At 42.0% G+C, this 20,374-nt stretch overlaps 2 protein-coding genes across 2 annotated transcripts; both read right to left on the bottom strand.

Annotated features, from left to right (window-relative positions):
• Positions 1-12: 12 nt before the first annotated feature.
• Positions 13-9,901, bottom strand: LOC108928989 (pre-mRNA 3'-end-processing factor FIP1-like). The gene is made up of 16 exons (XM_018743248.2): positions 9,505-9,901; positions 8,447-8,486; positions 7,820-7,883; positions 7,333-7,433; positions 7,145-7,203; positions 6,767-6,877; positions 5,703-5,833; positions 4,298-4,437; positions 4,027-4,126; positions 3,624-3,765; positions 3,087-3,110; positions 2,875-2,932; positions 2,736-2,797; positions 1,554-1,728; positions 964-1,140; positions 13-767 (listed from the first exon to the last, which is right to left on the bottom strand). Exons 1-16 carry the CDS (start codon positions 9,593-9,595, stop codon positions 635-637), a joined length of 1,608 nt encoding a protein of 535 aa, XP_018598764.2. The 5' UTR covers positions 9,596-9,901; the 3' UTR covers positions 13-634.
• Positions 9,902-10,553: 652 nt separating this feature from the next.
• Positions 10,554-19,897, bottom strand: LOC108929017 (cysteine-rich hydrophobic domain-containing protein 2-like). The gene is made up of 6 exons (XM_018743296.2): positions 19,755-19,897; positions 16,068-16,122; positions 14,949-15,104; positions 14,348-14,404; positions 13,636-13,695; positions 10,554-12,185 (listed from the first exon to the last, which is right to left on the bottom strand). The coding sequence occupies exons 1-6, from the start codon at positions 19,895-19,897 to the stop codon at positions 12,135-12,137; spliced, it is 522 nt and encodes a 173-aa protein (XP_018598812.1). The 3' UTR covers positions 10,554-12,134.
• Positions 19,898-20,374: the final 477 nt, after the last annotated feature.

Below are 20,374 nucleotides of genomic sequence, written 5' to 3' on the forward strand. Positions count from 1 at the left end.
CATTTGCTTGTGTGTTCTATGTGTGCAAATAAAAAAGGAAAAAGGACTAATGTAAAAGTCAACTTGGAAAACATTAATGGTGTCAGACTGAATGGTAGGTTGTGGGTAGTCAAAATCTGTTAGTGTATTTTCAGATGTCTCTACTTAAGTCCTATTTAATATCAGAGCATGAACATAAAAGTACACAGGAGGTGTTTAAAGTGTCTTTGAGCTCCACCAGTAATGTCTTAGTAGGGCTGGATTGGGAATTTGCTGGTGATAACTGATACTTTTATTCCCAGCTATAAAATGTACAGTTGGAAGTAACCCAAAGAAGCACCTGTTACATATATACTTAACACAAAATAAATTAGTGTTTGCTTTTCTATATAAAAAAAGTAATGTTAAAAAGCTTAAGAGTCAAAAATACAAAAACAATTTCTTAAATAGGAAAGGTACGATACACAGATAAGCGACACTGTACAGAGGAATCACATTTTATGCCAGTCAACATGGAAGTGAATAAATGAGCCTTGGAGACGGGTGTGGAACAGATGGAGCTGTTGGTGGGCACAGTGGGACTGCCCGTGCCACCGGCAAGATCCATGGACAGCGGGCGTGTCTTGGGTTTGCTGATGGAAGTTGGGTGTGTCTTCTACTCCTTACCCTCGGACTCCTCTCTGTGCCCTGACACCTCCTCCAGTGCCTCCTTGTCCTCCTTACTGCGCTTATTCTTTTTGTGCTTGTGTCTCCGATGGCCCTCCCCCTCCTCCCCATCGTGCTGCTTGCTGGAAGGCATCAACAGATTGTTGTTAGACTTACCATCATGCTCTCTGGGATTTCTTCCAAGAGAGACACCAGTAGCGCTTGTGATGACGCCACTACCTCTGAGGACACGTTTAACCTCTTGGCTGCCACACTTAGTAATCCAGACCCTTCCCCATCGTTCAATCCTCCTTCCAGGTGGGAGTGCTTCATACTTACCGCTTGGAGGACTTGTGTTTGCTGCTCTCTTCCTTGTCACGATGGCGCCGGTCCCTGTGCCGCTCATCGCGCTCTCTGCTGCGCTCACGGCTGCGTTCTCGGCTGCGCTCGCGGCCATGGTGGAACTCTCGCTCGTAGTCCCGGTCGTGGCTGTAGTAGTGATAGCGTTCATCCTCGCTAAAATTATGAAAACCAATTGGGAGCCTTGTGACAACCAAAACGGACATGGAAAACAGGAGCTTCTCAATTATGGCACTTTTCTTATCTCCGGTACTTCACAAAGAAATGCATCAAGGTCTCCTCGACTAATAAAGACGCAATATGGGGCAGGAAAAAAAAAAAAAAACACTTGTCACTTATCTCTACTACTTCTGGTCTAAAGGCCTAAAGTTACTCTTACTGTACTGTGGTCTAATTCTCAAATAAATCAATGCCACTAGTCAGATTCAACTGTGTTAAACATGATTCTGTGCCATGACAGGAAATGTGTTTTGAGTCATTTGTACGGTCATCTTCAAATTGATGGCCAATTATCCGGCATAGCTTGCCAAGGAAGGAAGTGGCCTGTGTCAGTGGAAAAGCAAACTCACTTGCTGTACTCGCTTGTGGTGGGTGTGCGGTCCCTCTCGCGGTCTCGCTCTCTCTCCATGTCCCGGCGAGATCCCTGGTACTCCCAGTGCGAGCTACCTGCACTTCCCTTCTCCAGAGGTGGAACCCAGGGTGAATGGGAGGAAGACACTGGAGGGTAGCTGATGAAACTGGAATCTGCAATCAAGAACATTCTTAGCCTTTAGATCAAGGCTTTCTAAAACTTGTGCCTCCTGCATGCCAATTTTTATTGCAGCAGAGCTCTATATTAATTTGCTCTCAATTAGTGTGTGTACATAGTGTGAGTGATACAGAGACAGTGTGTTTCACTGATGTATGGATGAGTGACCCATTGTAAGTAGTGTATCTAGCAGTGTAAGTCACCTTGGTGAATAAGGTGTGTGGGCTGATAACACTACATGGTATCCATTGTAAGTCGCGTTGGAGAAAAGCGTCTGCTAAGTGAATAAATGTAAATAAATGTAATGTAAAATGATTTAATGAATTGTTTGAAGCCACAATGAACCACACATTAATAGATGGATCAATATGGTTTTTCAGTTGTGTGAAATCAAATGTATTGAGAAGGGTGCTTCATAAGAATAAACTGAACTGAAAATTGAATTGATGTATGAAAACTCACACACACACACACTGGCTGAAGTTGCTTGTCCTGAGCGGGGTCGCGGCAGGCCGGACCCTAACCCAGCAACACACAGGGCGTAAGGCTAGAGGGGGAGGATGGGGCGCACCAAGCAGGACTCAAACCCCCGACCTGCCAGAGAGCAGGACCTGGCCAAGGCCGCTGCGCTACTGTGCCCCCCTTTGTATGAAAAGTAGATTCCAAAAATCATTATGTAAATACTGTAACTATGACTAAAGTAATTACTGTATTTTTAGAGAAAATTTAAATTTTAAAAAAAAAAAAATCTTTTAAACTACCAAATGCATTCTAGGCTAAAATTAGCTAAAGGTTTGGAACTATCGACAGCAACCCTAAGGCATGTTAAAGATTTACCCTGTGCGTATTATAGGACTGTCCCCAATGGAACGCTGGCCAAGCAAGGAACACCTACTGAACTTCAACAGGCTTCAAAAGTGCCATCAGTCGCATTCAGCAGGTGCCCATCCTTGGGACAGGGTGAACACAGTGTCACTCATTAGGGGATATTTGAGAAACTCACCTGAGGAGTTGTATCCAAAGGGAGGTGGGGCTCTAGTGTTGTACCCCGAGGTAGGGCATCTTCTGCAAAACGGAGCAGCACACAGTCAACACCATCACCAAACATGAACCCTGTGTACCACCCTTCTCACCACACTCACCCATCCATTGGAGGCATCATTAGACTTGGGGGTGGAGCCATGGGAGGGGGAAACAAGCCTGAAAACACAATATCAGTACAATGAAGTCAGCCCTACCAAGCACAACATATCATGCAGGTGTATGAAAACATCTCTGTAATCACCCTGCTCACAACAGCATGTATGCAGATTGCCTCTGACTCACTTCTTTTGTAGCTGCTATGGACTCTTACCTGGAATGGCAGGTGGAGGAATCCCTGACAAAAAATGACAATGTCAGTAAACAGAAATAGCTAAAACATATGCACAAGTCAACAAAGTAACAGCCATGTGAAGATATTAGATTTTTAATATTAATTCTAATATTCCATTATAACTGGACAGCAGGTACTGTAGTCTTTAGAGAGATTTTCTTGGAATCAGAAAGTCCCAAGTTTGAATCCCACCCCTGCTGTAGTCCCTTTGAACCTGCTTTACCTTTAGTTAAAAAAAAAAAACAAAAAAAAAAAAACACCACACTATAAATGGGCAAGTCATTCGTAGCTTAGCAAACAAAACTAACATTCTAAGCTGCTTTGGAGAAAGAAAAGTGTGAGAAAAATTAACCATATTACAAAAACTGTTGAATGAGGCTCGGAGAGGCAAATTTTAAGCGATCATGTGATGTGCAGTATTAACCGAGTTTACAAAAGATCCCTGTTAAATGTCTAAAACGCCCGAGGGTTCATTACACGCTCTCCTGTACACACACAGTGGCAGTGAGTCCTCACCTGGGGGGTGCAGCGGGGGGGGCATGCCGGAGACTGGTGGAGGGGGGTGCATGAAATGAGGAGGGGGAGCTCCAATCGGGGGAGGAGGGAGGCCCGCTGGCGGGACAAACGGCTGCGTCTTGTTGGCATGGTCTCCCAATACCTGAAATGCATGATGGGAAACCAGTTGGCAACCTTTTCAATGTCATCTCTTTAATTTCTTGCAGTCTAGAAAACAGTTTTGAACGAAGTGACCGCAAAAGCACATACAGTAATTTACTTAACTGGCTCTTCTGTTCCCTTTACAATACCATTTAATTACAGATGGTGTGATTTGCACTGCGATGTTTAGACAACGCTTGTAGCACTGCTATACAAGTTTGTAAGCAGGGTGGGGAGACAACAGGGACAGAGTCCGAGAGACCTGGATGGGGTTCTGTTCATGTATCTCTCTCCTTCGCCCTTCAACCCGTCGAATCGCACCGGTCTGTCCGCCAATCACATCAATGGTTCCGCCCAACTTCCTGCACAGACACAAACATGACAGAGACAAGACCGACATAATCAGCGATAAGTTGGTTCGAGTTGCAAAACGGAAGCGGCTCCTGTTTCGACAAATTAAGGGAGATTATTGTATAGCAGAGGTGCAAAGTATTATTTTTTCCAATCTGTCCACGACCCACAGGCACTGTCACCTATTTGGTGGGGGTCCCGCCTTAAGTCTGTTGGCAGCAGGAAGGATGTTGGCAGGAGGGGGGAAGTCCATCTTGAAGTCCGGCTTGATGGCATTTGGCTCCGTTTCCTTCTCTAAAATAGCCGTCCTTCCTTGCTGGACCTTCAGGACACAGACCGGAAGTTAGGGAATGTCTGGCTACTGCCGGTGTGTGGTGACATACCTGCCTTCAAGTGCCTGCTCATGTGCTCTGCCATCATCATCACTATGTTCAATAGTCAATATACTGGGTCCTCGAGTTCTGAACGTTTCAATTACAATTTTTTAAAAAGACATTTTTCAGTTTATTTCTTCATAACTGCACTTTCTTTACTCGCCTATTTCCACAGAATGAGCGAGGCTTCAGATTTAAGTAACTCGCTTCCACAGAGTTTACAACTTGCATCTGGTGTTTGTCACTGTTGTCAAACAATAACAAGATGACGGACGTGGCACGTTTACAAGCAGCATCAAATAAAAGACAACGTATTTTTAATTTCAGTCATTTTAAATTTGTTTTAATTTTAAGTCTTACGGCATATTTTCATTTATCAAAGCACTATCTAAGACTTTTACACTTATTCATTCACCTGACGCTTTTCTCCAAAGCGACTTACAATGTTAAGGTTACAATTATTTACCCATTTGTACAGCTGGATAATTTTACTGAAGCAATTCAGGGTAAATACTTTGCTCAAGGGTACTACAGCCAGAGGTGAGGCTCAAACCTCCGAGTCCAAAGGCAGTCACTCTAACCACTACGCTACCAGCAGAACATACCCAGCAAACAAATGTAGGTATGTCTCTGATCATATAGGCAATAAATAAAGTGCCACATTCTAACAAACACTTGACATATTTATGCAACGAATCAGTCAGTCGTATTCCTTATTTTCATTAATTTTAATATTGTTTGAAGTTAATTAAATAAAACCAAGCCTTGTAAGCTATGTTTCTGAGAGGCTCCGGAGACCACCACAACCCTACACAGGACAAGCAACTGCTGAATATGGGATAAGTTTTTTTTTTTTTTTTCTTTTAAAGGAAGTATTACGGAGAATTTATTTTATCCATTATAGCTAACCTAACCTGAGACGTCTGTATTATTAAGCTTTTATTAACTGTGACACTTTGGATTTATGGACAAAATGAATTAGGTTTACTCCTGGCCCCGGTTGTGCTTATAAGCTAAGGATCCAGTGTATTCTAAGAACACAACACTATGAATAATTGTACTTTTGAGGAACCCTGATTTGTGTTCTAGAAAAAGTGGTAGAAACGTAATTCCTGCACGCAGCACGCTGATAAGGCTTCTGCCCTGCCGCTCCCTCCTCGACCTTCTGGTTGAAACATGAACTCCGTCCATGATTTGGTCTGCCAGTACCTACTGTGATCTTATTCTCAGAGCTCAGAGGGGCGCTGGGCTCCAGGCCCAGCTGCAGCCTGCGCTGCTTCTCGCAGTACGCCTTCCAGGTCTCCTCGTTAAAGCCGTAGTTGAAGTAGTCGGAGAGGTCAGCACCTGCATGCCAGTGACATAGGAAACTGGGTTAAGTTTACACTTCTCACTCACCTGTGCCACATGAGAACAAAATCCGAGGTCAATACAGGTAGTCCTCGACTTACAACAACGGTTCCATTCCAACAACCTCATAAGTCCACTTTCTTGTAAGTCACAAATCTCATCATCTGTAGACCACTCATGACTGGCTCACTGTCACCATCAGACCATCAGACCATCATTAGACCACTCTCATCATTAATAAAGTACTCATCATCAACTGATCCCCGTCATCATCAAACCACTCATTATCAGCAATAACAAGTGAGTAATAAATATGGGTACCCTGTGGCAGTGCGACCAGCTAATGCTGCACAAGAGATGGCGCGGTCGTTGTAAGTCATTATGACCAAATTCTGGGGCTCGAAAATAATATAATAAGGTCCTTTAGGCAGCCTTCCTAAGTCTGGACTGTCATATAAGTTGCATATGTCATAAGACCATGACCACGTTGTATATGAAAATAAAACGGCTAGGGAAAATGGTAGAAATGCAAATCCAACATGAATGTGGATCAACATAATGCAGAATCACTGATAACATAGTCAAGGGTCTTTCTTAAATTTTAAAGAAAACAACAATTTTTTAAACAAAGCATCTTTATCTGCTATGTCATTTTTAAAGAAGCAAAGGCTTAACATTGTGAGTCACACCGTAGTGTCAGCTAAATGAATAAATGTAAATGTGATGTAATGCAGACTCACTTATAATGCAGCTGAGTACCCTGGACCTCGGTGTCCTCACTGTATCAGGTCTACAGTGTAGTTACTGATCTTTAAGGAGACTCTCTGAAACATTGGCTCGAATCATAGTGGACCCTCCATATTCTTATATACTGTTTTTCAGTTAGCTGGTGCCAGTATGCTGTTCTCATTCATAAACCCTTCTCCTCACCTGGCTTCCTCCATGGTTTGTCCTCAAAGATGTCAATGTCCACCTCTACCACAGGAAGCCCGTTGATGCTGCCCAAGGCTTCCATATCGATTCCTTTAGACTGCAGCTTGGCTGGGTTATGTGCAAAGAAGACAAAATGTTAGTTAGCAAGAGTTGAGCTGCTAAATCAATAACTAATTAAAAAAAAAAAAAGAAGCAGGAAAATTCAACACGTGATTTAAGAATTTAGGCTTTGGGGGTAGTTACTTGCATATTGGATATAACAAGGGGTAAGTGTGCTGAAGCACTGCAAGGAAACCAAGGATGTAAAAATAGTAATTTGCAGCAGCTCTCCTAAGACAGACAGGAGAACAGTAATATCTTGGTTAGATCACTTGCCTGCAGGATTAACACCATAACCTCGTCCAGGTTTTAGACTCAGGTTCATTGGTGGTGCCCTACATGAAAGATAAGCTTTTCATTTTTTTTAAACTAACAGGAAAAAAGCAGCCACAGAAATGCACGGCAGCAAGATGTCCTAGAGGTAGGGTGACTATGTAAATTAGAGACGCCAATGTCACACTCACATATATGAAGGTGCTCCGGTCTTAATATTGCCAATGGTGACCTTGACATCATCGTCGTCATCGCTGTCACTGTCGTCATCATCCTCGTCGCTCTTCACAGCCTGTAGAAAGAGAGCGCTCCACAGTCGAGGGTCCTGATATTCAGTTTGGACCTCTGCCCAAGATGAATCGATCAAGGAATATCTCACGGACAGTGATTCCACCACAGCAGAAGTTGGAGCCTTGTTAAAATGGTAAAAAGTAATCACTCTAAATTTAAACTGAACTTTAATTCCAGAGCAGGTCTGCCACCGGCACTTTTGCAGGATGATATCTTCTGGGATTAAAACAAAATCTTTAAATAAACTGAAAGGCACGGAAAAGGGGAGCTGAATATACGCTGCTGGAGTACAAGAGGAAATTAATTAAAAAGGACTCTTGAGTTTGCATAATCAAGTGTCTTTTAAATTAAAAAAGGTCGCACCCGAAGCAGACGCCAAGTGCATACCCGTTCAGCAGTGTCCTTGTCATCGGTGTTGCTAAGGAAACTCTCTTGATTGGAATCAGGGAACCTGGAAGATGGAGGTTATTAAATATAATCAGCAATCATACTCATAATCAACTGTTTTGTGGAAGATTTGGTGTAAGAAATTAAAAAGAAGGTGTTTTTGTACCTTTGATCAAAATATTTTACTTTGGATGCCCCACCCACAATGTTAATTCAAATGAGCAGACTGGCCAACCAATCAGAACACTGCGCACTCAATTTATTAATTTTATCAATTTCAACTTATTAAAATCACCTGTCAGCCCGAATTGCCAGTAGATACAGCTCATAAAGGAAAACACTGAACCCTGAAATGTTTTATTTTTTTAATTAGTAAGCTTTACATCAATAGCGCATCAACAGATCAATAATATTCAACAATGTTTTGCAATAAAATCTCTGGATTACTTCAGAATCACAGGGATATGTAAGCCTAGAGGAAATTTTTTTTAACTTGAATGTACTTATACTGTATGTTTATAAAAGCAAGTAACACTAGGCCCACTTTCAATCACAGCTACCATCAAATATTTCACAAAATAATGATCGGTATGAACCCAAAAAAATGCAGAGGCAAAGCATTCTTACCCAGTCACAGCCTCCTCAGTCTGTTTTTTGGTGCTCTCATCTGTAAAACAACAACATGTTTATGCTGGTTTCATTTCCAGGACAAACAGCATCATTTTTTACTGTATGTTACTGCAGCTCTTTCATTTAACATGCAGCACTTTGACCAATTTATGTGATTATTTTAAGGTATGTGAGCAAAATATGATCTAAGCGATGAATGTTGAACAGCACGATGGTCCAGTAACAAGAGAAAGTAATCTGATGGGAGAGAGTTGTCCACTTATGAGAGAGGTGCAGTCATGAGAGAGGTCAACTGATGACGAGAGCTGTCCACCGATGAGACCGGTGTAGTGACGATGAGATGATGAAGACAATGGTCTATTGATGAGAGTGCTCTAGTGATGATGAGTGGTCTTATAATGATTGGAGATGACTTCTGCTGAGTGACAGGTGTGATGACCGGAATGGCTTCGTGATGATGAAAGTGGTCTTCTGATGATCAAAGTGATCCAGTGGCGAGAGGTCTGCTGGTGATGAGATTGATCTACTGATGACGGCGGTCCAGCGATGATTCCAGCATCCAGTGAAGATGAGCGCAGTCTACTGATGAAGAGGTCTATTAATGAGTTCAGTCCGAAGATGGCAGAAAGCACTTGACGATAGTCTATTGATAACGGGAGCGGTCTCATGATGCCAGTTGATCTATTGATGATGATCACAGTGATCCAGTCATGACTGGTCTACTGATGATGATGATGATGATGATGATGAGAGTAGTCTAATGACAAGCAGTGATCTGGTGATGATCACAGGGACTGGTGACGGTCAGAGATTGTTCTATTGGCGAGAGTGGTGCAGTGATGTCGAGAGCTGTCCAGGGATGAGGGGTCTGTTGATAATGAGGATGATCCAGGGGTCCAGCATCCCTCGCGCTCCAGATGGAGAAAGGATGTGGGACCGTTAATACGTTCTTTCTCGGCGGGATTTATTACGGACCACGCACGACCTCGGGCTGTTTGTGTGAGCGCCTGAAAGGCCCTAACAGCACTGTGTCCGTCACCGAGGAGCTTATTTACCCCCGTACAGCCACTGCTCCTCGTCCTCCTCGGGGTCGTTCGCGCCGCCGGCCACCAAAGAGGAATCCGCGGCGCTCGACTCGCCCGCCATTTCTTCACCTTTTTTATCTGTTTATTTTCAGTTCCTCTCGGCGTCGGTCAGCGTGCCACTTTCGGGAACATTAACGAACCGGGCATTGTGCAAAAGGAAAAAAATCATAATGCACGAGATGCGCGAAGTTACTACTGTAAAAGGACAAAGGTGATTAATACGGACGTAACGACACGATCAGCAGTGTCCACGGTGTTTAAGCTGCTTTCGCGCCGCCATGTCGTTCCTAAGGCCGAGACGGGCCGCGCTCCCGGGTCCTAGCGCCATGCCGTTTCGTCCTCCTTCGTCCGCAGCCGAATCGCTTCTCTCATCGCTCCGCTTTCCGCGCAACACACCTCAACATCCGCGCGAGCACTCAAGAAGTTTCTTACATTTAAAAATGCACATTAACCGACCATATACGCATATCTGCCGACTGTGCCCTTTTTATGGTCTGTGTGAACAAGTTTTGATATTTATGTAGCATTTCAAAAAGTAACCGTTTAACAAAAAAATTAATAAAGGCCTAATTTGAACACCTGGTTGGTTTAAAATTTCCAGCAGCATGCTATTACCTGTCAAACAACAGAGCACTGATTATTAAAAAGTGGCACAGCAAGTAGCCCTTGATGTGAGAGGATATGGGTTTCCTCCCTCAGTCCAAAGACGTGCTGTTCAGGTTCACCCATAGTGAGAGCGACAGAGAGAGTGTGTGTTCCACTGATGTATGGATGAGTGACCCAGTGTAAGTAGTATATAGTACTAGCAGTGTAAGTTACCTTGGTGAATAAGGTATGGGCTGATAACACTACATAGAGTTTGCTGGAAGTCACTTTGGAGAAAACCATCTGCTAAATAAAAAGTTGACCAATAAGATTTGAAACAGAGTGACAAATCCTCACAGAAAATGTGGCATAAATGCCAACACTGCTTGAATCACTTGAATGTCCAGTGAAATCAATGCTCTCCACAATGACTTGGGGTAACAGTTTATTTCAGTTTTCCTTAGTTCAGCAAGGATTTGGAAAACATGAGTACAAGTCCTCTGCTAGAGAAGGGACACTAAGAGATTGAACTGTTGTTGTTCGGCGGAACTCCCCGTGCATGACCAATTTGCCAGAGCAGGACCATGATAAGCATCTGTAAGGCCTGAACCCAACTGTGCACTGGGAGTTCTGTGTAACAGGAACCGAAACACTACATTCACTGGTACACCGGCCTGTACCAGCATGCAGCATCTGCACAAAACTACTGCAGTCACATAGCACAGCTCAGAAAACGCAAAACTGAAATGTAACAAAAACCGAAATGTTATAACATTACAATGGAGCAGCTAACTTGAATTCTTCACCGGCTGCAGTTGATGTTTGTGTAGGTGGAGCAGACATCTACATCAATTTCAAGGAGATTGAGAGATGCCCATTTCTGTTCAGAGTGAAAATCATGTCAAAAAAACAGTGAAGAGCCATGAATACACATCTGTGCAATGACTTAAGACTTTTTAAAGTCATATCTTCTTCAGTTGGCAAAACCCACTCAACTTGCATCACTACTGTTATTGTAAATAACAGTCTATGACGTTGGTCAAATGGAAAAATGAAACCCACCTTCAGTGCGCTACCGTGAAATTTTCAGGATCGGCATTATCTACATAGTAACAGTATGGCTTACTAGGTAAACAGGTCCATTTATGCAGAAAGGTTACTCATCTTTCATATAGCTACTGTACATCAATACCTTGGCAAAAAAACTACATTCTGTAAACAATGGCATAACACTGTATACCTTTTCCTAAAGCAATTACGTATACGTTACATGAGCCAGTTACCATCTTGGTATAGAAAGAGTTTTCTTTTGAAAAGCAGGAAGAAACATTACCTAAACTACAAAAAAAGTTGTATCTCCTGACCATTTCTTTAGAATAAATTTTAAGATTATGTGGGAAAGATGGAAAATAAAACTAAATATTTGAAGAAAGAATTCCGTTCGTTTCTTGATTGAATTCTACTTGCTGAATTTGAACTGAAAGGGTAAGTTTTTTTTTTTTTTTTTTTTATATGGCAAATAAGAAAATTCTACATTTGTATAGGGTTTTTGCCCTTGAAATAATAATCCAATACAAAAACTGATGAATACATTACGTGCTACAGGGAGGAATAGAGTTTCCCAGTGTCTTCAATCACAGGAAATCTAGTTCAATTTTAAGTGCTCAATGAAGATGCTGTCATTTTCTTCAAGCTGTCCTTTGTGACCTACACACTTATAACATGTTTTGTTGTCACTCCACCCAAGTGAGGCAGCATGATAAAATTCTTCACAGAAAAACAATCTTTTTCTCCATTAAACAAAAAATGTCCAAGTGCAACAAAGGAGCCTCACTATGCAAGAATATGTGCAAAATCTGCTCTAAAGCAAAGTGACAGTGTTGTAGTTCTACTGTAGAGGAGGGACAAGGAGGGGGTTGTCACAACACAGCAGCATAGACCATCAGTCCACCATATCTACAAGGCACTAAGTGTAGGAATGGAGGGTTGCACACCGGGACATCCGATCTGCCTCTTCAGTCTGGTCTGAAGATTGGATATTTGGGCAAGAATTCTATAAGAATTACCTGTGAAAAAGACAACACACAAGGTGTTACTTGGCTGTCTGACAACTACTGCAGTTTAACTGCAATAAAACTTTGACATTACTAACCCTTTCAACTTTCGGTGACAAATTTAATCCCAAAGCCACTTTTACCACAAAGTTACAATCAATAAAAATTTCATAGTACAGACATCTCCTACATAATGTATTTATAGCCCCATGTCCAATGTAGGATTGCAGTGGTCCACATCTATCCCAGAAATATAGGGTGTGAAACAGAGCACATCATGGATGGAATGTCAAAAATCAACATATTCATATCCTCCTATTCAGACTTTGCTACTGACCAATTTATCACATAAGCACATGTAACATTCAGCAGCCTCGGGGCACTGTCAAACTTATTATCTACGAATCAATGACAGTTTAATACTACAGAACCTTAGTTTATTTATGGGTTAATTTCTGTAAAAATCATAAATATTGCAATAAAGAAAATGTCTTAAGACTTCATTTTAACATTTTTATCTATCATCAGACTATACTAGAATTAAAAACTAACAAATGCATTCATTGCACAGATGCCTATCATATGCCAACTCTCAAATGTTTCCTCCTACAAACATATGCACCAAACACAAGCTGAAAATACGGTGGAAACCAATCAAATAAGAGTCTCACCCCTCTTCTACTTGGCTGTGTTCTGCTGTAAACTAATATCTATGTGCAGAAATGCTTGTTTTTGCTGTGCAAATCAAAAATTTTATGAAACTTGAGGTTCCAGTGTAATGTCATGCCACAACCTGGAATCAAATTTTCGAATTTACACATATAAAATACTAAATGCAATTCATTCCCAGATTCTTCACAGAACACTGCTGTCAATAACATCACTATACTCCTATCACACTTTCTCTCACACTAAATTTACAAGGGTGACCCTGTGCACCATACCGGACAGTTATTACCAAGTGGAACACCATCACACATCATGCATGTCATTGCTGCTAAAGTTGCACTGTATAAATGCCAGGTATGTTGATATAACTATTTATGCAGCGGCCACTATCGCCTAGCCAGAATAAAGCAACTTTTCTTCAGCACCTTCGCCATTCCTGATCACAAACTTCAAAATGCTTTAATTTACTAATTCTTTATGGCTATAACTGATTAGAATAGAGACCTGAGAAGCCCTCTGGCATTCAATGTATGTGACAGTTTGATCACATCTTCATTATTCTTAATGTGGCTCTTCATTGCAAAGCATACTGACATATTCCTGTTTTTATAAACCATATAACATTCACATAAACTTGCATTTTCACTTTTAACTGCAATTACGCAAGAAATCCCAAGTGGAATTATTCTGTATTTTCAGTGACCGAATAATTAAGATGTTTCAGCATAAAGTCACAGTAAGTGTACAACACAACCAGATTTCCAAAATAAACACATATGCAAGTTAAACTTACATATTCCATCATGTTACTGCTTTCACATTTCCTCTTGCTGAGTTTCCAGTGCAGTCCCAGCTGCACAAAAAAGAGCAAAGTTAGTAGCAGATACAAGTCTTTGTACAGAAAGTGATTACCAGTGAAGCCGCCCACATGGAGTACTCTGCTGGACGTGCAACATTCTGCACAACATTCTTGGGCCGCTGGGTGCTCCCATACATTGCCATGCAGGTTAAGCCAAAATGTCTTCTACGGTTAACTTTTACTTGTTCCGTTTATTATTCATTCATTTAGCTGACACCTTTCTCCAAAGTAACTTAAAATGTTAGGTTTGGATGCTAAACCATGCACAACTATTTACCCATTTTTCTTCTGGGTAATTTTTACTGAGGAAATTTAGGGTAACTATCTTGATCAGCGATTTACAAGAGGAGCAGGACTTCAGACCTGGGTGCTTCAGTTTCAATGTAATGGTTCTAATCATAATGTTACCAGACTACCCTCTACTAGTAATAGTATCACACGAGAATAGACAATGACAGAGGCAAAAACAACAATGCCATTGCTGGAATGGGATGCTATATTGCACTAAGGCTTTTACAAAGCACACCCTGCACAAACCAGTAAAGCAGTTAATGTAGTAATTACTTTGATTTTTTAAAAAAAAAAAAAAAATTTAAAAATGATCAAACTAACAACAAGCTGTAGAGTGTATTTACCTTGCACTTACCTTATGATACAATCTATTGTTTTCCCATTCTAATAATTTCTGAATGGACCTTCTCGTCTGTTACAAAGGACACAGCCATTAAATTCAATACATTTTTGAAAGACAATATAAGTGCTTCACATTAGCAAAAATATAAAGCAACTTATAAAATGTGTATGGCCTTCAATTTAACAGCCAATAAAGTCTACGATGCTGTCAATAATAGTGAGGAGCTCTGCCACCTTTCTTTTTCCAACATTGTCACAAACAGAAATTACTACACCCATTACATGCCTCACTTCCATCCTACATGAACTGTTACTGCCTCTTTCAAACACTTTTAAGACTTCTCTTGCTGAAAGGCATCAGGGAGGCCGACTTGTTCAGGGAGAGGACAGGAATAAGGGGAGATGCATTCCTTTGTCATGCAACAAAGGCATTTTGGGAGACCTGCTTTCTCGCTAAAGATGATAACAAGAGGCTTTTAGAGACCTACTCCCCTGTTTCGAGGCAGATGACAGAGCACTTTTGGGAGACCAGCTATTTTGTTGAGGCAAATGACAGAAGCTTTAGGGAGACCTACTCTCAGGTTGAGGTAAATGAGACATTGCGGGAGGCTTACTCTCTTGTTGAGACAGATGACAGGCCACAGGCTGCAACCAACTGTGCAACAGCAGCACAGGCAGCCACACAAAAGCCACTTCACGTTGATGGGAAGGTTCTTCTTTAGGCACGTGTTCACCCGGCCCATGCTTGTCTTGAACTCCTCGGGAGCCACCTGAGATCGCCATGGAGCCAGAATGGCAAAGGAGGAGAGAAAGAAGCACTATGAAGTGTAAGCATCACCCAAACCAAAAGTACACCAAAGCAGGTATAGCAAAGCTATTTATATACTGTAAAGAAAAAAGCTCTGCCCTCTTGTGCACTCATTGTTTGCTAAAAACACTTGCACTGACTTCATCTCTGAGTTCCAGCAGATCAAAGGAATTTTCTGTTCAAACAGATATTTGCAGATGCTCCTCAAGAGATCAGATCTGATCTCTCAGCCCTAAGTTTGTAACCTGCTCGTCCAGCTTTTGTCATTTCAGGCCCAAAGGGAAACAAAAAAGACAGATAAGCACAGAGCCCCTGGCTGAAGTCTCCCCACACAAAGAATGGGTGCTCATTGCTTACTGAGTATGTACGCCGTAAAACAGGGGTCGTAAGTTTTTATGACAGGATACTGAGGGCTTTAGCATAAAGCCCAGCAGGCCTGAGCTAGACCCCTCAATCATCATAACCGTGACCTCATTCAACACATCACCCAGGTTCCCAATGCAGACAGTACACTTTATTGCCTTGCACTTCCCTTAGCCTGTTATCCCCCAGCAGCCCTCTTTTTGTGTTGGGCCGTCTGACCCTTTTTTGTGTGTGGGGCGGCCTTTTAGTCATTATTTTGTCACCTGATGCTGTGTCCTCTCGTCGCTGGATTCACACTAACTTGGTCTGTCCAGGGCTTATTCATTGACAGAGCTCCATTTCAATTCTTTCTGAAGTACCATCACTTTGGCCCAGTTAAGATGACACAAGCTCAGAAAAGCTCTTGTTAGGACTTTAAGAGGCAAGAGGAAATTCTAGCTGTGAAGACACCATATTTGATCAATGGCATAAAATTACCTGACTTTGTAAATGTCTAATCTAGATGACCGTAAAAAGGCTTTTGTGGCATAAAAGAACACATGAAAAATGAAAATGAAGTTACCTTTCCTGTAAGAACTGAAGGAAATTCAGAGTCGAATTTGTTGCTCAGGCCAAACCTTTAAAGTAGAAGATAAATAACTGCACACAACAGAAATAAGTTCTTAAAATGGTTTAAACACAAAGTTAGGTTACAAGCAAGTCGCTGGAACTTTAAAACGATTTCACTGTAAGTACAATTAAAAATAGTAGCAAGAGCATCATTTTGTCAAAACACTGGTGGACAGATGTTATGAGTTTAAAATATAAACGTTAATTCTGAAACACCAAAATTTTATCTTGCCAAATCATATAACATGGGAGTTCATGACTAAACCTTTCAAAACTAGTCTTAATAAGAAAGCCATTTTTGCACAGGTTTTACAGGAGAAAGATTATAAAAACATTCTATCACTAATAATGAACAATAAAGCAACCAATAAAAGGATTAGGGGAAAAAAAATGTAGAAGTACTTTCACTGGCAAAAAAGGTATTTAATTTCTGAAAAAGCAATTCTTTATCAATAATCAGGCCATCAACTCAGTTACTAAGATCTACAAACATTCAGTGTCTGACATATTCTTTCTCAGATCAGTTTTGTTCCCATGCCTTATACATACCTTACTCGTAACGTCAGACCACACTTGGTTATATAAGAACAAAAAATACACAATTATTTAAAAAATTCTGGGTAACCTTACAACTAGGAGTACTAGCAGGCCTTATTGTTAGCTAAGAAGCTACAATAACTACAGGATTTCTAAGATGTGATCAAAATGTCAATAGTATACAGTGAGAAGCATAGGTATTGGGACAGAAGTAAAACTGGTTATTTTATTGCAATCTCATGAAAGTTACATTTCAAATAAAAAAATGAATAGAAGGGTAAAGTGCAGAATGTCAGAATTTTGGAACAATCTTATTCTTGTGTTTAGTCCCCACAATTTCAGTTGAACATAGATATTGGAACAATTAAATTTAAAACAAATTAAAGCTTTTCAAAAATATTCACGTTTGGTCTCAAGCCCCTAAAATGTGAAAACTCTCTCAATTCTACAACCCAGTGACACCAGCAGACTCCTGATGTCTTGATCCCTCTGCAAAGTCAAAGCAACAGCCTCTCTCAATTGCTGCTGTTTTGTGGATTTTCGGATTTCAGTTTTCTATCCAGTAAGCGAAATATACGCTCAGCTGAACATAAGTATGGCTTATTTAAGCTCACCTAACACTGGGGGGAATTAAGACAAAAATTAAAGTTTTCCAGCATGGCTTAACCAGACTGAAAAACATTACTCGGAAATATATATACATTTACTAATTTAGCTGATGCTTTCCTCCAAAGACGCAGGAGGTTTGGCCAGTGCCTGCTGTGTGGCGGGTCTAGGGTTCGAGTCTTGCTTAAGGTGCCTTGCGATGGACTGACATCCCGTCCAGAACGTTTCCCCTTCCCCTCCAGCCTTGTGCCCTGTGTTTCCAGGATAGGCTTCGGCTTGCCACGACCCCGCTTGGGACAAGCGGTTGTTGACATTGGTTGGTTTTCTCCAAAGAGACCATGTTTAATTACCTACAACTATTGGAACCCAAAGCTGGGGAATCTTATAGGAGCAATTTTAGGGTTAGTGCCTTGCTCAAGGGTGCTACTACGGTAAGTGAGATTCGAACAGGCAACCTTTGGATCCAAAGCCTTTAGTCTAAAGCTGAAATTCTACTTTAGCTACACATTTTCATCTGAAATACAAATTGTATAAGTATGCACTGAAATAAACAATTTTACTTCAGTGTCCCAACACATACTTCATACTGTATATGTCCCACAAACCTTGTTACCTCTCTATAACATTATGAAAATGACAGACTGGTAAGAGTAACATTAATGGCATGTCAGACTATTTTAAATACTGTCAAATGAATGGCAGTCAACAACCAGTAAAATCCATAAGTATACAAGTTGTCTTTAATCATCTGAATTTAGAATTTTATTTGATCAAGCACAGCTGTCAATGTTTATGTCAGGAATGTGAAACAGTTCTTGATTGCTATGCATCCAACAGCAATATTTGTTTTAAAATACTGTTTATACTTAAAAAAGGCAAGCTTATCTTATAACTTGAGACACTTCAATTTAATTAATTAAAACAACATCGTGTTAAAGACTTAATATTACTGGGGTGTGGCTATTATCAATATGTATTTTGCTGACACCTTCCTCTAAGGAGGTGTCAGACAAGCAATTTTACAATAACTTACACACTGATACAGCAGCATACTTTTATTGCATCAATTCAGGCTAAGTAACTTAACAAAAAGCTATTACTGCGAGAGTGCGATTCTAAGCGATAATGAGAATAAGTAAGAGAGCAGTCTTAAATAATGCATAACATCCCACCTACTGCCCTGATCATTATTATAGTGTCTATAATGAGACGTAAACAGGATCTGCGAACGCCTGAGTGGATGCCTGTGTGACCCTGGCAGGGGAAACACACAGACAAACAACACATATCAAGTCACTAGGCAAATTATAAGGTGACAATGACGTGTTTGGGAGAAAAATGTGAATGCCTGTTAAGAGAAAGTAAACTTAAGTGGGGGGGGGGGCGTGGTAGTGCAGTGGGTTTGGCCTGTGACTGCTCTGTGGTGGATCTAGGGTTCGGGTCCCGCTTGGGGTGCCTTGCAATGGACGGGCGTCCCGTCCTGGGTGTGTCCCCTCCCCCTCCAGCCCTGCTTTGCCGGGTTAGGCTCCGGCTCGCCTCGTCCCCGCTTGGGACAAGCGGTTCCAGTCAATCTGTGTGAGAACACTAGTGGAGCTGTGACACATGGCGAAACAAATATTACACAAACTTATCATCCCGAGCAGCTCCTTTTTGTTCGAATCACCCTAAATGACGCCTGCTGGAGAGGACTGCTGTGGACCATCGTGAGGAGACAGACACCTCCGTGCAGGACAAGGCAAGCGTAGCGTAGCAGAGCCGTCACCAGAACGTTTCACACTGCAGCGACAGTCCTCACCTCCTCCTGTCTTTAACTTAAGACCGGGAACAACCGAATTCATCTGGGCTGGTTATACAAGAAAAATAAGCTGAAACGACACACTTTTTCACTTCTCGTCATGTGTAAACGCGCAACACTCGGCCACAGTCAGTAGTACAACGCTTGAAAAAAAAGACTTTAGACACACACTTGTGAAGCAGAGCTGGTGTCACCAAGGCGACTTTCTCTAGTTACATGATTGTGAACAGTCACAGTGTGGCAGAAGCTTTTGGAGCTCTGGGTTTAACCAGACAGGTCGGTGACACACTCTGTCTCACACTCTGACTCTCCCTCCGGCGAACTTCTTCACTCAGTTACACACACTTACTTACTTACTTACTAACTTAGCCAGCGTTCAGCACAGACTAAACTACTACCAGTAGTACTAGTACCTGCTGCTGCGAATTGTGTCCGAAGTGAGCTAAGCTACCAAACGAGCCGCAGCAGGATGTGGCTGTGTGTGTAAATATAAAGCAGTCTCCTGCCCGCCCTGGTGCAGAGCTCGGCCGCTAGTCGCCCGCCACGTCCGCCTTCCTGCTCACGGGGGACCGAGGAACGGAACGGAACGGACGGCGCGGCGCGGCCTAGCAGTACACCCGAGGCCGAGCGCGCGCACAAACCGCCAACACTGAGAGGCAACCGCCTGGACGGATGGAGGAAGGACGCGACCCGGTGCCTTACACGGTGATGTGGCCGGCACCCCGCATCACCACGGGCTCGGGGCAGTATCTGGCCGCGTGCTCCTCGCTCACCACCCGATCGTCGTCCTCGTCCAGCTCGTAGATGGTGTCGAAATCCGCCATGCTTGGCAGTAGGACGGTCATGACGTCACACTGCGGAGCCGTTACGCAGTAACGTGCGCGCCGGCGGCAGAGGGGGCGCGGACGCAACGAGCTGCGCGCGAGATCCGCTTTCGCTGCGATCGGCGATCTACCTCGTGATTCAGCTGACAGGTGCTGAACTGTTTCGAGTAAAACATTCGCCTGTCTTTGTAGGAATGCTTTATAGTTCGTAAAAGTTTAGGGTTTCCCTTATACTTCTGACAAGTGTGTCCCTGTTCGAAATGTAAATAGTTTTATGAAAGTACATAAGAAATATAAAGTGCTGAGTTAAAGGCTTAACGGAATTCTGTTTACATTCAAAGGCTCGTTTTAAATGAGTGCAGAATTGTTAAACTTAAAATGTTTTTTTAAAAATAAACGTATGACTACTGTGGGTTTCTTTCAGTGAAATTCCCCAGCTCATGGGATTTAGGCTCAAACCCAAGTTTGTTAACATCATGCTGAGTATAGCCTGTGTGT

This window comes from Scleropages formosus, chromosome 14, assembly GCF_900964775.1.
Source record: "Scleropages formosus chromosome 14, fSclFor1.1, whole genome shotgun sequence".
Lineage (NCBI taxonomy): Eukaryota > Metazoa > Chordata > Actinopteri > Osteoglossiformes > Osteoglossidae > Scleropages > Scleropages formosus.

Excerpts from the sequence above, each read along its gene's own strand:
- LOC108928989 (XM_018743248.2), bottom strand. The coding sequence starts at position 9,595 with ATGGCGGGCGAGTCGAGCGCCGCGGATTCCTCTTTGGTGGCCGGCGGC. Across the intron at positions 1,141-1,553 it reads ACCACAAGCGAGTACAGCAA|CGAGGATGAACGCTATCACT; the intron begins GTGAGTTTGCTT and ends TCATAATTTTAG. Across the intron at positions 768-963 it reads AAACACAAGTCCTCCAAGCG|CAAGCAGCACGATGGGGAGG; the intron begins GTAAGTATGAAG and ends GATGCCTTCCAG.
- LOC108929017 (XM_018743296.2), bottom strand. The coding sequence starts at position 19,897 with ATGACCGTCCTACTGCCAAGCATGGCGGATTTCGACACCATCTACGAG. Across the intron at positions 15,105-16,067 it reads CTTCAGTTCTTACAGGAAAG|GTGGCTCCCGAGGAGTTCAA; the intron begins GTAACTTCATTT and ends TGGCGATCTCAG. Across the intron at positions 14,405-14,948 it reads TCATCTGTCTCAACAAGAGA|ACGAGAAGGTCCATTCAGAA; the intron begins GTAAGCCTCCCG and ends CCTTTGTAACAG.